Here is a 16,299-nt window from a genome sequence, read left to right as displayed (position 1 = left end):
ATATAGTTTAGTGAAGGATTAGTCTGATGATAGTCGGGTGTGTATTATTTGAATCATAATGCAACGACAGATGGAGTCACAGCAATACTTCACTGCCAAAGTATTTGCATACGATCAAGAAGCAAGCCAGGATTGTAAATAAGAGAAGTGTGATGTAATCGTTCGGCTGGGGTGGGAGGGATCCGAGCGGGGGGAGGCGTGTTGGGGGGGGAGAGTGGGAGGGAGGGATGTTCATTGATTTGATTATGCTTCATTGTTTACTGTGTAAAAAAGACAAAGTGGATTGCGATGTCAATACTGTGCATATTTGACTGGCAGATACCTCTGGGGTACAGAGCTCTGCGATGTGTTTGCGATCTGTCAATAAAAATGTGTTTTTATAAAAAAAGAAGCAAGCCATCAATATACCACCTGGTACTTTCAAGGGTCTCTGCAATAAGTGTGTTGTTATACGGCTTAAGTACAACACTGAAGGTCCCTTCATGGCTTAGACTGAAATCACATTACATAGGAAAACGAACGCTCTCCCTTTTAAAAAAGGTTAGTTTTGTTGCTTGTGAAAATTGTGGTATGCACCTTCTATCGGCCGCAAGGAAAAGCACAGGGGGAGGTGGTGCCAATGACGCCCTTACCGCACCGGTCGTTTCAACAACAGCAACCTCACGGGTCCTCTGCGATATCTGGAACAGGATAATCTGCGCCGATTTCTGCCAACGCCCGGCTTTTATAGCCCTCGGCGTTGTGGATTGATGTCATTTCCTGTGCGCACATGCGACGTGCTGTACAGTCCCCTGGGAATTGTAGTGACACCCCCCCCCCTTTTTTCTGGGCTCTGGAATTCTCGTCGTCCTGACCACCAGACCTGCAGCGCCCGATACGCCGCAGTGTACTTTTCCCAGGTCCGCGGCTGTCCTTCCCTCTGGCTCGCAGCGGCGCACGCCTCCCGCTGAGCTGAGTGTGTAACAGAAACACCTGTACTTCCTAGTCTTTTGCCTTTTTGTAGCCATTTGAATCATGTTCCATTCTCCTTTCAAGAAGTTTGGGACGGCTTCTTAACCGTTTAAGACAGTCAATTTCGTGCTGTTGACTCAATGAAAATGACAAATGTTTTTGTATTCGTACATTTATTTTCTGATTTAATATTTTTAGACAAGATGTACACTTTTTCGGCTACCAAGGGCCAACAAACTGGTACTTAATTTGCGGGACTCTTTCGTGTGGGATTAAAAAACAAGCATTTGCAATGCAATAGGTCTCGAATTTGCGAGAGTTTGAGCTATTTGCATTGTAAATGACAATGCCTTTGATTTATGCGTTTGAAAACTTGAAAGCTGTGTCAGTGGCGTCACTAGGGTTGGTGTCGCCCAGTGCCGGTAACTCATGGTGTCACCCCCTCACGACTTACATCATGAATCCATGATGCCCCCCCCAGATACCCTTACACAACTAAAATGCACATGGCACCCGCGTGTCATGTGCAGCTACACACATGTCCTGGACAGTACAGGACACACACTATGCATGGCACCAGTCTACCCATGCCCAGTTAGAGACAGGTTTACTGGCAGCACAAGAACCCTACATGCCGGTTCAGGGCTACACTGTTTCCGGGCATAGCATGTTACGTCTGCACGGACTCAGAAAGATGCGCACAGTAACTTATGGAAACATGTCACTAAGGTGCAACTCACAGTCAGTGGGCAGTACGTTACACTTGCACACAATAGCGCAACTACAGACTAAAGCAGTTTACTGGGTATTTCGCAGGCTCAGACACAAGGAGCACAGGTTGTAATCACCAAAGGGCATACTTTCAAACACAGCGAAGGGAAGAATGGGGGTGCCACTTACCAGCTGTAGAGGAAGACAAGCGTGCACCTGGTGCTGCAAAACCCTGGTTCACTTCCCCAGGTCGGTTAGCCAGAGTTCAGCCTGCAGGGGCTTCTTTTTCCTTTGGTTTTCCTGAAATGATTCCTCTTGCCCGCATCGCATGAATCTCAGGGGCGGAATCTATCCTCCCCTTTCTTGGTGTTGGGTCGGGTAAGATTTTTGAGGCCTTGGAGTGTTTAGTACGCCACTTTTCTCTTGTAGCACACTGTTTGCTACTTCTCACATTTTGTTTGCTTAAGATACTTCCACAAGTGCCACCATTGCCTATGTAACGTTTGTTCTTGTGCTTGAGTGTCTGCCATATTGTGCAGTATTATACCTCTAATTGTACTTTGTTTTCTCTTGTAACCTGCACACGTCACATTTTCCTCCTGTATTGCACCGTTTGCTACCTCATATATTTTGTTTGCTCACAATTGTCACTTATGCCACATGTAACTTAACGTTTGCTTTTGTAATTTGTTCACTTGTTATTTTCTCCTCATGTATCATTACAGTTCCTATTGTGAAGCGCTCTGAAGCCTTTGGGTACAGTCTGCGCTATATAAAAACGCATAAATAAACTGTTGGGGCTCGAGGACTGGTAACTGCAGGAAGGGCTGGGGGAGGGGCCCTCTGAATGTCTCCCCCTGGAGCAGTAGGAGAGGCAGGAGAAAGCCATCCATCACTGTGGAGACAGGCATGGGCAGACTCCAGCACTAGTGGGCAGCAGCATCCAGACTCCTGCACCAGCCCCGAAGGTGCTGCTAGGGCCTGTGTTACGTCCCTAAATATTCTCTATCGCTTCAACCAGGATTCAATCCTGTGGCCCTCCAGTTACAGACTCGGACCTCTAATAGAGGTTTCAAAAAAAAAAGTTATGGAATATTTCGGGGTTTATTTACAAGCCCGTTGCGCCGCCAGTGCCTCACTTTTAAAATGGGATAGTGACGTACTGGTGGCGCAAGCGACTTGTAAAGAAGCCCCCTTTTTTTACCCACGCCTTTGACCCTGATCCACGGTTACTCGCCCCGTCCCATTGTGCAAGACCCTCAAGCAGGCCCTGCAGACAAGCTCATACCAAAAGTGGTTCACATTGTTAATTTTATCCAATGGATTAGGAGGGTGAGTCCAACAGTCCAGGGACAGTATCTTAAGAGGCTCAATCTTTTACACTCTTTCTTTCCATCCATTTTCTCTCTTTTCTCACTGTCTTCAGGCCCCCCCACTGTGCTTACTTCCATACCTCTCGTGTAGCTGGAGACAGGCAGCGGACCTCAACCTTCAGAATCAGCCTCCTTCAGCTCCCTGTTGAAATGTCTAACCAGATAAAATGCCAGTCAGGCCCTAGGATACTGGCTTCGAGTGCCGATGTTCTCCTGCTTTTAAGACATCACAGTGTAATTGCGCGCGTACACTAAACTCATACAGTCCCACTTTTAGTGCATGACCTATAGACAGCACTATTTGGAAATGGAGCGATGGTTGCCTTTCCCTATTTTCCAGATTTGCTATCTGTAACGAATATAATGAATGGGAGATTTTTCAAGTTAAGTGTCTGCGCTCGATACAGTGTAGACTGTAGAGTCTGAAAAATAGGCTCACAGTTCTGCTCAGGTACACCATTCCTCTGCTTCTGCATTCCGCCTCCCAGAACAATATGCTGCTGTGTGCTCCGACTGCCAAGGGCAGGAAACAGGAGCCCTTGTTGCCTGGCACGATGAGGCAGGAGGCCGGGCTTCTGGAGAGCATTAGCAGCCCGCGCTGTTTACACTTGTAAAGAAGCAAATGGATTTTTAAAACGTCAGGTCCGGGAGCCACGTCACGACGTGAGTGACGTTTCGAACGTCATTGACGTCCGGATGCCAAAGTCGTAGCCTAATTGGGACAATAATCTTGGCTGGCGGCCGGGTAAGAATCAACAGACAGAAATATTGTTTTGCATTTTGGTGTCACGGAGTCAGTGACACCAAAATGCAAAACAATATTACTGTCTGTCGAACATTACCCAGCCGCCGGCCAAGATTGTTGTTGACACGGACCATGGTGTCACCCCTTTTAATGGTGTCACCCGGTGCGGTCCGCACCCCCCTAGTGACGCCACTGAGCTGTGTGTAAACAAGCACTTTGTACTTATAGCCCTTGCTTATGAGAAGCAAAGCTGGCAGTCTCCTTTACTGACATCCTTGCTTCTCGTAACAAAGACTATACGTACAAAGTGCGTGTTTATGCACCGTTTGCAGGTTTTCAAAACAAATTAATAAAAGGCAATGTCATTTACAATGCCAATAGCTCCAACTCAGCCTTGCTTCTCGTAAGCAAAGACTATACGTGCAAAATGCGTGTTTATGCACTGCGTGCAGGTTTTCAAAACAAATGAAAAAAAGGCATTGTCATTTACAATGCTAATAGCTCCAACTTTCGCAAATGCGAGACCTATTGCATTGCAAATGCTTGTTCTGTAAGGCTTTATTTTTGGGCTGTATTAACAAGGATTAGACCCTTTTCACACTAAGGCGGGATCTGTTCTCATTGAAAAGCCTTAGTCCTGGCCATACAAAAACCGCCACAATTATTTAGGCGTAGACAATGGCCATATTGTGCCCTTACAAAAACCCTGCCCAGCCATGGCAAGGCCTGCTCTAGCCGCAGGAGACAATAGCTGCTAGGCTTAGCTAGACAATGGCTGCCAGGGTTAGGGGGCATTCAAGTGAAAGCAAACAAAACGAGCCCACTGTGACCTTGATGAAAATGTCAAACTTCTGCTGGGGGAGTGGTAAGTGAGGTGGACAAAACCAACAAAAATAGGTTTTCGGCTTGTAGAGTCATGTAAGCACGACTTCTTACATCAAGACCCACATTTGGATGAAAACCCCATCAGTTGTGGAGTCAATTTTACGGCAAGGCCACTAGAATTATGGGATTGTGTGGCTGCAGTGATTTCCGCATAATCATGCATTTGCCACATCTGCCACATCATTGAATGTCCGATGCAAAACTTGCACCTTACAACAATGAAAAAAGTTTTGTTTCTAGGACAAATGGAGTAAAACTAACAACGCAGGGACATGTTTTGCTGCGCACTGGAAGGCCCTTTAGAAAGGTAACTGTCACCTTTCAGTTTCTTATTGCTATATATAGGTGTTAAACTGGTACTAATAACGTGAAATATTTGACCAAACTTGTTAAGGTGTATAAAAGTTGAAATAAAGAAGAAATACTATTTATACCACATAACGTGCCTTCTCTTGTCACATAATTTGGTGCTCCCCGGTTGTATTATTTCAGTGGCCCTACTTTAGGGTTCCTACTGGTGCACTAGAAACGACAACTCTGGATAAACAATAGTGAAAAAAGGCAAATATGAGACACACAACTTTTCTCCAAATCAGAATACTTCAGTTTTGCAGCAAGCCATTTTAAAAGAGCTCATGGGAGACATAAGGAGTATGTTAAGTGTCTAAACCAGTAGGGTGCCAAAATAAATTCTTCTGGGACTGGTTCATCTTTTAGAACTTCTCAAATAAACACTGCACAATGCAGGCCAGAATGCGCAATGTCATCACAATGGGTATAGTTGAAATGTGTGTCTTTCCCACTGGTAATGTTTGTTTAATGACATTGATCAACTCTGCTTTGGATCGGCAATCCAACCAATCAGTGGTGCGGAGTCTAGTCAAGTGCTGTGACTTTTTATTGGGACACAGACAGACATCCCTTGTCCTGAGCTATCCCACCAAATACGCCAACAAACTAGAATCAGTAAAGGGCCCCTTGGGATGTTGTGGATGCTACAACTCCTGCAGTTCTGATCATGAGGGGTTAGCATTATGTAAGTATGGAAAAATGACAAAGACTATATCAGCATTACTTATAGTTGTGTGTGTCTCTCCATCCCGTTCAGATGCGAAGGGGCGAGGGTCATTATCACACTTGTATATAAACCCTGGTTCATATGTCGCAGTGGATATGTAGGGACATTCAGAACCCTCCTGCCTGGGATACAAATGGGCATCTATTAGTGTAAGTGAGGTAGGTAGAGAGAATGACAGCTCTTGTCTGTACACCCTCGTTCATATATTGTAGAGGATATGCAGCAATATTGAAAATGCTCCTGCCTAGGATACAAATTGGCACCCATTGGCAAACAAGAGTAAGGTAGGTAGAGAGAATAATGCGGCAAACATTCTATGGTGCCCCAGGGAGCAACTTACTTGTTGTCCAGAGGCTCCGATCCACGAACCAGAAAGAAGCAGAAATCAGGAGACCGCACGTGTAAAGATGTGGGCGGGTGGAGGTCTTGCATCCTGATTAATCGGGTAACACTGTGTCGCTACAAAAATAGAACAAGCGTTCGTGATCGCTTTTGTAAACAAGCCGACCGGGGTAAGGACACTGAAAGCGCTCGATGCGCGTATTCACAGGAACACACACGCATTTCTTACGTAATGAGCATGCGTGCAGGCAACCTTGCCTGGGGCATGGAGTGCACGGCAGTGTCCGGGGCTTCCATGAGCTGAGGGAGCCCTGCGTGTTGCAGCCTGCGTGAAGGAGCTCACCAGCAGAGAGAAGTCCGACAGCAGCCCACCCTGCCTTTGTGAATGCTGCTGCGGGGCTCCGGTGAGCATGACGAAGCCCCGCGTGTTTCTGCACCAGTGACCGGAAAAGAGGCCCCCCTGCCACGAGGAGACTAGCCGGGAAGCAGCGCAGAGTCCCCTCAAGAGCCGGTAAGTAGGGCGTGTGGAGCGCGCGTGAGCATTAAAAAAGTGCTATTGCAGGAGGCTGACTTGCCTTGGAAGCGGCGCGCGTGTGCGTTAAAAAAATGCTATTGCAGTAGGCTGACTTGCCTCGGAAGCGGGACAGGAGATGTGCACAGCGCATGGCTGTACGTGCGTGTGCACCTGCTCCAATCGCCCTGCACATGCCCATCTCCTGTCCCACTCCAAAGGCAAGTCCACAACAATAAGCCTCGCTGGCAACAGTGCTTCGTGCTGCGTACGCCAGACTCGACCTAAAAATGAATCAGATCACCAAAAGCAAGTCCCACCGGATCGTCACAAACTCTCTTAATTATAAGATTAGTGGCAACCGTATTCTTTGTTGTCCAGAAGGAGCATCCATTCGACTTATTGAAACTGGCCAGTTCCAAAAGCGGGTTCCCAAAGTCCAACTCCTGGAGGCTAAAAGCTGGAGAAAGGTGAAACGAGCTGTGTAACTAGCTTTTGAACATTTCCCATTGCAACTACTTCCTGAACCTGCCAGGAAAAAGAAGGGGACTGTGCAACAGGCCATGGGATTACTCCCAATTTCCTTTAATCCCACCATCACTCAATTGTCCATCTCTACAGCTCTATTTCTGGACCTTAAAGAGCAGCAAACAGAAGAGTATGTGTTAGAGCAGGGGTCTCCAAACCGGTCCGGGAGGGCCGGATCCTTGCCAGATTTTTAAAATTACTACATGTATCTCAATGGGGATATCCAAAAAATCTGGAATGGATCCGGCCCTCCAGACCCGGTTTGGAGACCCCTGTGTTAGAGCATTAACTTAATTAAAATATGACCTGGCTTTCTGTTAGAACTGGGGGTCTCTAGTTGGCAGAGGTAGGTACCACTGTCCAAATAGAGACCCTTGCTTCTAGTCACGGTAAACCATGCTCACCCCCTTGGTAGCTTGGCATGAGCAGTCAAGGCTTATCAAAGGCAATATGTAAAGTATTTGTACCAACACTCACAGTAACACAGTGAAAACACCACAAACTGACTCCACAACAGTTTAGAAAAATAAAGGTATTTTAATCTAAATTACACAAGATCAAAACGACAAAAATCCAACCTACACAGTTCAAGAATATGGTTTCAAAAGGGTTTTTAAGGTTGCGATAAAACAATCCATAGTTGCGTGAAAAGTTCACAGTTGTGTCACGTTTAGCCAACAGTACCTTTAGATGCAACAAAGTTCCAAAACAGAAGTTGGTACGGTGGAAAACAAGCAATGCGTCACTCCTGAGACCTTGGGGAGGCGATGCGACAACCCCGCTGGATGTAGTGGTCGTGTTGCGACGAATCCGGTCTTTATGGGGAGGGAGGCGATACCTTGTTTGGATTCCGGTGCGGACGTTCCGTAGTGAAAAGCTCGCAAAGGCGCAATGCGAGGATCTTTGGGGGCTGCGACGATCTCCGGGGCGATGATGCGCGGTCCAGCGGCGACCTTCCTCTCGCAGCTCCTCGATGCGATGGCTCTGCGACGATGCGGTCCGCAAGCAAGCGGTGCGACAATCTCACCCAGTGACGACAGGCTCTGCGACGATACTCGCAGCGATGGTAATCTTCCCGCACCGGACTGGTGCGTCCCACAAACGTAGGAAGCGACGACTCTGGCAGCGGCAACCGGCGCTGCGACGATCTCGGCCTTCGTAGCGGCGGGAATGTCCTTGCACTGACGGGGATGCGCTCCACAAGCGAGCGATGCGATAAAACTTGCAGAAAGTCTTTAAAATCTTGGTTTCCAGCTTCCCAACACAGGTACAACTTCCAGAGGCGCCACAACTGGCCCAAGCACTCTAGGAAGGACAGAACTCTCTCAGCAGAGTTCAGGGAGGCTGGGGGTGAAGTGATTTTGTTCCTGGGACTTCTTAACAGGAAGCCAGCCCTTCTCAGGCCCTTGGAGATTCCTTCAAGCAAGGGGACCCAGCACAAAGCAAAGTCCTTCCCCTTCTCCTTGGCAGCAAAGCAACAGCAGGTAAGTCCAGCAGAGCAACAGCAAGACAGTCTTCCTTCTTCAGTTTCAGCTTTCTCCTTGGCAGAGGTTCCTTCTTGATTCCAGGATGATCTAATTTTCTGTAGTCAGGGGTCCTGTACTTATACCCCTAAACGTATTTGATCCCTTTGTGCAGGAGGGCTCTGAGCCCGGTCTGAACCAGTTCTGGGTGTTCCTTGAGCACTTTGTTTTCCTGGCCTCTCCTTTCCTTTCAGAGAGAGGGGCAGGGTCGTCAGCCGCCCTGCAGGAGGTGGAGCCAGCATTGTGGAAGGCAGGCACAGCCCTATTCAGGCCCAGCTGCTACCCCCTCCCACCACTCTAGATGCAGATGGAGCTATTCAGCCCAGGGATGGCCCACTCAGACTCTGGGAGCCACCCAGCCACTGTCACTCATAAACCAGACAGTCAATTCACAAACAGGCCAAGGCACACAGAAAGGTCAGACAAGAGAACAGCAACTTTCTAAACGTGCTGTTCTCAAACACAGGATTTAAAAACAACCTTTCCTAAAAGATGTGTTATTAAATTCTGAGTTCAGGGATACCAAACTTTTATATCTTTTCTTCCTCCTATGGGAAGATATGCTGGTAGCCACTGTAGCCGCCAACATCCCCCATGATAGCCTATGGGGCAAGATAGCCTTACAATAGTGAAAATCGAAAATGGCTGTAACTCACTATCAGAGCATGTCACCTGCACGAGTACATGCTCTACCTTTCACATACACTGCACCCTGCCCAAGGGGGTACAGAGGGCCTTCCATAGGGGTGACCAATGTGTACAGAAAGGAAAGGGTTAGGCCTGGTCAGTGTCCCGGAGGACATGGCAGTTTACAGACTGCACACAGGCACTGCGGTGGCAGACCTGAGACACCATTTTAGGGCTACTCATGTGGGTGGCACAATCAGTGCTGCAGGCCCACTAGTAGCATTTGAATCACCAGCCCTGGCACACTTAGTGCACTTTACTAGGGACTTCTTGGTAATACAAATATGCCAATCATGGATAACCAATTACAATAACAATTTACACAGAGAGCATATGCACCTTAGCACTGACCAGCAGTGGTAAAGTGCCCAGAGTCCTATTGCCAACAACCCAGGGTCAGGAAAAATAAGGGAGGAAGAAGCTAAACGTTTGGGGATAACCCTGCAAAAAGGGCCATTTCCAACACCTTCCTTTGAGAGGCTGCTGGTCATCAGTTTGTGGCCAAACTGGTCATGGTATGTGGTGACGTCGGCCCCAGGAGATAACTGTCTGTGGAGAGAAGTTATAAGTGGTTTCTGAGCTAGAGGTCACAATCACAAGCACTGTACTTATCTTTTTCCTGTTGTGCCTGCAGCAAAACATCTATAAAACTATTATTGTAGAATTAGTTCATCTGCAAATGGTGTTGCTTCATGTGTTGTAATACGGTTCAAATGGCATATCATAGCACTATTTGTGTTGTCGTCACTGTCCAAAGCCATGTAACCTGATCGGAGCGTAATTTGTAAATATGAAGTGAAGGGATCCAATGCTTTTCTGAGGAGCCCATACCAGTAGTGTCAAATTCCAGTTTGACCAATTATCAAGTCTTCCTAAATTGATTGAATTTCATGCCTCTTCCTTCAAAGACCCTAAACTTCTGGTTTCTTTATCTATCTCTCGGGAGACCATTTTTGTTTTTATTGAAGTCTGCCTTATTGCTTTCCTGTCTTTCTCATCTTCCCTCTTACTTCCTTTTTTGTATCTATTTCTCTTACTCAAGGTCAAAGTCTAATAATGAAAAATAAATGTTGGTCCCAAAGTGAGCACCCAAGACTCATAACCTACAACCAGGGTTACAAATTAGGCACTGTCTTGCTCTCACCTTAGAAGCCACTGTGAAATGCTGAACGCTAGGCCTCAGAGTTGTAGATTATGTTTTATAGATTATGCATCTGAATGTTATTCTCATATTCGGCTTGCAATAAATGAGATTATGCAGGATTAAGCATGGAGACCCAGTAACGCGTGCCTGGAACCGAGATGGGTGACTGTAATAAACTGAGATCTACTTGGGACAGGAGACAGGAAGCTGTGAAACAGTAGGAAATCAGGAATATATGTGTTCAAATCCAGCCATGCATTTGATTGTGATAAGAGATTGAAAGACATTCCATTGCTTAGGGCCAGTGGCAGATGGGCTGCTGGGACAGAGGCTTCTGGTGGTAGGGACAGTTGAGGCTTCGCCATCAGCATCCTAGTTGTTTCCCAACTCTGTTTGAGGACATGGGAGCCACGAGTTTGGTGAAATGTGACCCCCATCGAATTAGAGCTGAACTCCCTCCACCAAACTCTAACTGACCTCTAAACTCTGTGTGTAATATGCAAGATGCAGTAAGTGTTTTCTCAAATACAAACATCCCTGTGCACATCTTTACCCAGAAGGGCCATGTTTAGCACAGATGCAAATGGAGAAAAACGAAATTCATCCACAAGCAGTAACTGTACCTGATAATACCTGGGTTTTTAACTTGAACTTTGGAAATTAGCATCAGAATACTTTTATCAAGGGTACAAAAAGTTGTGATAAAAACTTTTCATCCACATTTGATTCGCATTAAATGTTTATCAGTGAATTCCCATAGGGTACCATGGGGATTGCAGTGTGAGCATGTTTTATAATAATACCACATGTGACTATTCCAACACATTTACCATTTCAAACATCACTGCTGCCACTGTTGGCTAATGAAGGAAAGATGACAGGATTTCTAATGCTGATCCAACCATGTATGGATCAAGGCACAATAGGGTTTGCAAGATCAAGTTTGTTATTTTTAGAGCACCTTTTACCAGTTTCCAGAGGGAAGTGATGTCATGGAAAATAAATAGGGTTAAAGCTTCAGGGATGGCCATTTTGATATTTAGTTCCGAGTATCTGTACCTTCTACCCATCATCAACATCCTTGCCCCTTGTCTAGTTTGTAACTCCAGGGGAACATTTATTTATAGATTTCAAAACCCTGTGGAACTTCTAACCAGCTGCTCTTTTTTTTAATCAGACTCTCTAATGAGCGTTTGGATGTGAGACTGCCTTTAGCGTTAGATAGTTTTAATAGTGTGTTGTCACATGTTGCCAATTACTGTTTATTAACCGGCATCAGCCACAAGTTTTCAATAATAATTGTTTTAAAAGACTCATACATTTGGTACCCACAGATGCTACAAGTCATGTGATGTCACTTCCAGTGATGCCATCCTTAGTTAAAGAATGCTTAGCGTCACTTCTGATCTCGCTGCGATTTTACTAAAAATAGGTGTTGTGTTACTGTCTGTCAGCAGTATCCAAAATTGAATACCTGTATTTTGTCTCTGTTTCTTGCAGGTTTCTCTATGCTAAAATACTCTGCTTGCTGGCAGAACTGCGAACATTAAATGTTGAGAACACCAAAGAAATCCTTTTAATGCAAGAACGATCTGCTAATGCTGTGAGCCCACTACTCAAAGAGCTTGTTAGCTAGCCCGGGGCCATGTACCCTGGCACCCTGTCTGATCTACAATATGATCTTTTAATAAAGTGATCTAATTTCAGCCAGTTTCTTTTGATCTCAAGCTGTAGAGTCTCCTGTCATTGGGCTCTATGTCATTACAAAGCATGTCTATTCTGACCTAATCTTTTTTTTGTTTTAAAGAAGAAGTTTATTATAGAGAATGTGATACAACCTAAAGATACATAATAAGTAGTAATCTGCTCTTTCAGTTTGTCTGTTTTCATCAATTTCCCGATATCCTTATGACATTGTCAAAACTTGTATCAGATTATGTTTGAACACCTTTTATCCTTGATGCTCAAGTCTCATGTTCACTTCTCTAGTCTTGTGTGGTATAGTTTATTCCTTTATTCTTTTAATTTTGTTGTCAGTACTCAATTAGCTATAATCTCATATAGTCAATTATCAGCTTGTTTTGTTTAATGTCCTCTTCAACTCGCCCAGCTGCCTGTGCTTGTCCACTAGAATCGCCGCTAGTATTTCCCAATCATAATCTCCTCTTATCCTGACCACTATAATTTTGTTAATTGTCCTGTCCTTTATTCTCTTGAAGGTCCTATAATCTTTTTTCAGCCTGGCATTACAGTTAATTCAATCTTTTTTAAAACTGTGCAACCTAATCATCCAGGTTCCTGTATACTTTTCTGCTGCAGTTTCACCAAAACTTGTAGCCTTTTTGCTGTCCTAGCTGTAACAATGGAAACGGGGTAAGCCTCCTTTCACCTTATTGTGTCTTTCATACTCTGAATTGTCATTTGTTACTAATGAAAGTGGAAGCTGTGTGGGAGGAAATTGTGGAAGGTCAGGGTGCTGCCATCTTATATAAACAAAAAAAGAGCAAGTGTCTCGGGGATTGAATGCAATAGGGGCACATGGAGGGTAAGGACAGAAGGGTTACCTGAGGCAGGCCAATCTGCTCTTGTACTGTCAGGGCAGCAACCTAAAAGTGATTTTTCTCTCCCCAGCTTGTGCAGAGTGCTAGTCTGGCCAGGGTATGAGGCCTGGCCGACAGGGCCATACTAGTAATGCGCTTCCATCTTTGGGAGTCTTCGGGAGCTTGAGAAGGGGTTGGAGTGTGAACTCCTGCTCAAAATGTTTACTTCCTTTAGCCTTGCAGAAGTAGGTGGTATTTGGGCCTTTTAAAGGTTCGGTAGTTTCTGCTTAGGTTACCAGCCTTGCTTGCTCTTCCACATCCTTCCTCGTTTAGTCAGTGCATTTGTTCAGCAGTAAGCAGTTTTGTTGCATTTAAAACAAGAACTAAGTCGCAATGCAGGCTGGTGTTAACCTTCCACCGAAATACACAGAAAATGTTTAAACAAGACCTGGCCGCGCGCACAACGTTATCCTATGGGGAAACGCTGCGCGCGGCCAGGTCTTGTCTCACTTCGGTGTTCTCAGACTACTGAGACGCCGACAATAGTTCTCTGGCGAGAACGCGCTTTCAGCGCGTTATAGCTGAGACCTAAAAATGCATGTGAAATAGCCAGGTCACCTAAATCGAGGGCTGCATTTACTTCATACACATTTAGACTAACTGCCGCCATGTTACACGTGTTTATAGGAATGAAATGTAGATAAGACTCTGGGGGAATTGTGTGACCAGATAGAAGTGGGTTAAGGCACTAGACTCGTGGTAACTTTTTATAAAGACAATGCGATAGTAGTCCCACAAACAGAAGGCTCAGATTTATTACAAGTTGAGAACGCGGAAGGTAAGATTCATGCAAATGTCTGAAACACGCGAGTTGATCGTTATTTGCCATTTGTATTACTTTGTAGTTGGGGATGTTTCAAGAGAACAATATGTACAGGTAGGAAATAAACGTGCCAGAGTAAACAAAGGAAGTATTTGCAAACCGGGCTCGGCAGCATGTCCGATTATCACAGGGCAGATTAGTGCTAATCCTAGCAGCGGGCAAACAGGGACACAGGTCTGTGCCGCCGGCTATTCCGGTTTATCACGAGGAGCGGGCATTGTAAAATAAACCAAGAGAGCAGATCGCACCGTCAAAGACGAAACACTCACTTTCCTCTCACTGCATTGCATTTAATGGCCAACTGTTGGGGCAAGGACACGGCCTTCCCTCGTGACTCATCGGCTACCTTCAACCCCAATGGTACCCCCGAGTAAACCAGGCCATTCCAACGCGCATGTAGCATCACAGGCCTGCTCGCAACGGCGCTTGGGAAATGGAGAACGTGGCTTTCGAGGCCTATCTGCCGGCGAGACCTCCGGGACGCTGAGCATGCTGACCCACAGCTTTTCGCAGCTCGGTGAAGGGTAAAGAAACCCATCAAGCTGCTCCACCCGCCTCAGCGACACTTTCAGCCCCTCCGGTAATAACCTGCTCCCAAGAATGTAAGAATGGGGTATTTTACCTTCATCAGCCTCCTGCTGGCAGAAGAGAACAGTTAACCCCTTCACTGCGGCGGCAATTCCGCCACAGTGCTAGGAGGTGGAGGGGGGTCGCACGGCTCACCTGCGCTTGTGACGGAACCGCTCCGTCACGCGCCTCAGGTGAGCTGTGCTAGTGACCGAACAGTTCCGTCACGAACGCGCCCGCTCAATAGAACACGCCGCGCAGGCGCGAAATCAGCGCCGCGCAGGCGTGTCGAGCGGGCCGTGACGGAACCGTTCCGTCACTAGCACAGCTCACCCGAGGCGCGTGACGGAACGGTTCTGTCATAAGCGTCGAACGGGTTAAGGCACACGGAATGGAAAATAGACACAAACAGAGAGTAACGCTGTGAACGCAGGCGTGGCTTTTTTTTTGATCGCTACGCTCCTCTCCCGTTTTTTGTTTTTTTTTCGTGTTGTTTTTTTTTTTGTCAAGATCTAGCAAGGTGGACAGAACGTAAGAAAACCCTGAAGATAGATCTGCGTGCAGTACCTGAAGACGTCACAGGCTCAGATGGGGGGGGCGAAGGGGTAGCAGAAGTGGCTGTGCCCAGCAGACTGTTTGATCTGTGACTGGGAGGCAGAGGAGAAGTGATTGAGTGAAGGGAGGAGGAAGAAGGCTCGGATCGATCTCGTTTTTTTTGCAACATGGAAAAAAGAAGGGAAAACCACACCAAAAAAAGAGGAAAAAAGGCTCCGATGTGTGCAACACTGAGGTGGATAGTTGCAGCATTTCGAGGACTCTTTTGATCTCTGGGAGAGACGTTGGGAGTGAAGCACCTAGTCAGCAGTCAGGGGAGAGGGATCAAGGGGGAGGAAGAGAAGCACAGGGGGTTTGAAGAGAAGGGACATGGATCCGGACTGTCGCTGACACCATTAGCCTCTGTTCCCCTGCCAGTGGCATGTGGCATCCGGAGGGGGCAGCAGCAGCAGCGGGAACTTACGATGAGAGGCGCCCGCCCATGCCCAGCACAGCCTCGAAACCTCGGAGGCGCAGCGGCGGCCGGCCACTGAGCGCCCCAGCCCACCGGGGGCGCCGCCGCGTCCAGGACCTCACCCGCTGAGCCCGACTGACTCCAAGAACGAGCTGCGTCACAGAGAGCTTACAACCTTGCCCATAGGAAAATACGCCCCATAAAAGAATGTCCAAAACACGCCCCCCAATCTCAAAAGGACGGGGCAACAAACAACAGGCAAAAACATGCCCCATAGAAAAACACGCCCCATAGAAAAGCACACCCCAGCTGCTTGTGCTCACACTGTCTGTAAGCCCTGTCCTTTTCAGACTGGGGGGCGTGTTTTTGACTGAGAACGTCAATAGGTAGAACGAATGTCAAAAACACGCCCCAATCTGAAAAATACAGGGCTTAGAGCGAAAAAAGAATGTCACTGAGACCTCTTTTCCAATGGCTGGCCGCCGTTTAGGAGGCCAGCCTATGGAGAACAAGGGCAGGGCTTAACTTCGCTACTCAGAGCCATTAAATCTCGCCAGCGATACTGCGCATGTGCGCAGCCTACGCTAGCCAAGACCTAAGAAAGTGCATGGGTACTGCTATGGTCACCAATTCCCTTTCTTGCCCCTTTGACATCCTTTTACTCATTTAATTCCATGCCTGCTTGGCACATGTTGGCACATTAATGACAGGGCCTTCTCTGAACCAAAATTGCCAGAGTGGAAAAGATTGTGTGGCAGGTGCTCCCCACATCCCTTTATTAATTAGGAATGCTGCTAGATCTGTTCCTGAATCATTGCCCAC

At 46.8% G+C, this 16,299-nt stretch overlaps 1 protein-coding gene across 2 annotated transcripts in view; it reads left to right on the top strand.

The window, feature by feature from the left end:
- Nucleotides 1-12,184, top strand: part of NR1I3 (nuclear receptor subfamily 1 group I member 3) — an 832,555-nt gene extending 820,371 nt beyond the window's left edge. For both annotated transcript variants that reach the window (XM_086945035.1, XM_086945036.1), the window contains exon 9: nucleotides 11,979-12,184. In XM_086945035.1, the coding sequence (XP_086801161.1) occupies nucleotides 11,979-12,114 (136 nt within the window). In that variant the 3' untranslated portion in view covers nucleotides 12,115-12,184. The remainder of the gene's footprint in view (nucleotides 1-11,978) is intronic.
- The last annotated feature ends 4,115 nt before the right edge of the window (nucleotides 12,185-16,299 follow it).

The sequence above is a fragment of the Lissotriton vulgaris genome, chromosome 12 (genome assembly GCF_964263255.1).
Source record: "Lissotriton vulgaris chromosome 12, aLisVul1.2, whole genome shotgun sequence".
NCBI classification, from domain to species: domain Eukaryota; kingdom Metazoa; phylum Chordata; class Amphibia; order Caudata; family Salamandridae; genus Lissotriton; species Lissotriton vulgaris.
The sequence above is the reverse complement of the archived record's forward strand: the minus strand, read 5'-3'. Positions and strand labels throughout refer to the sequence as shown.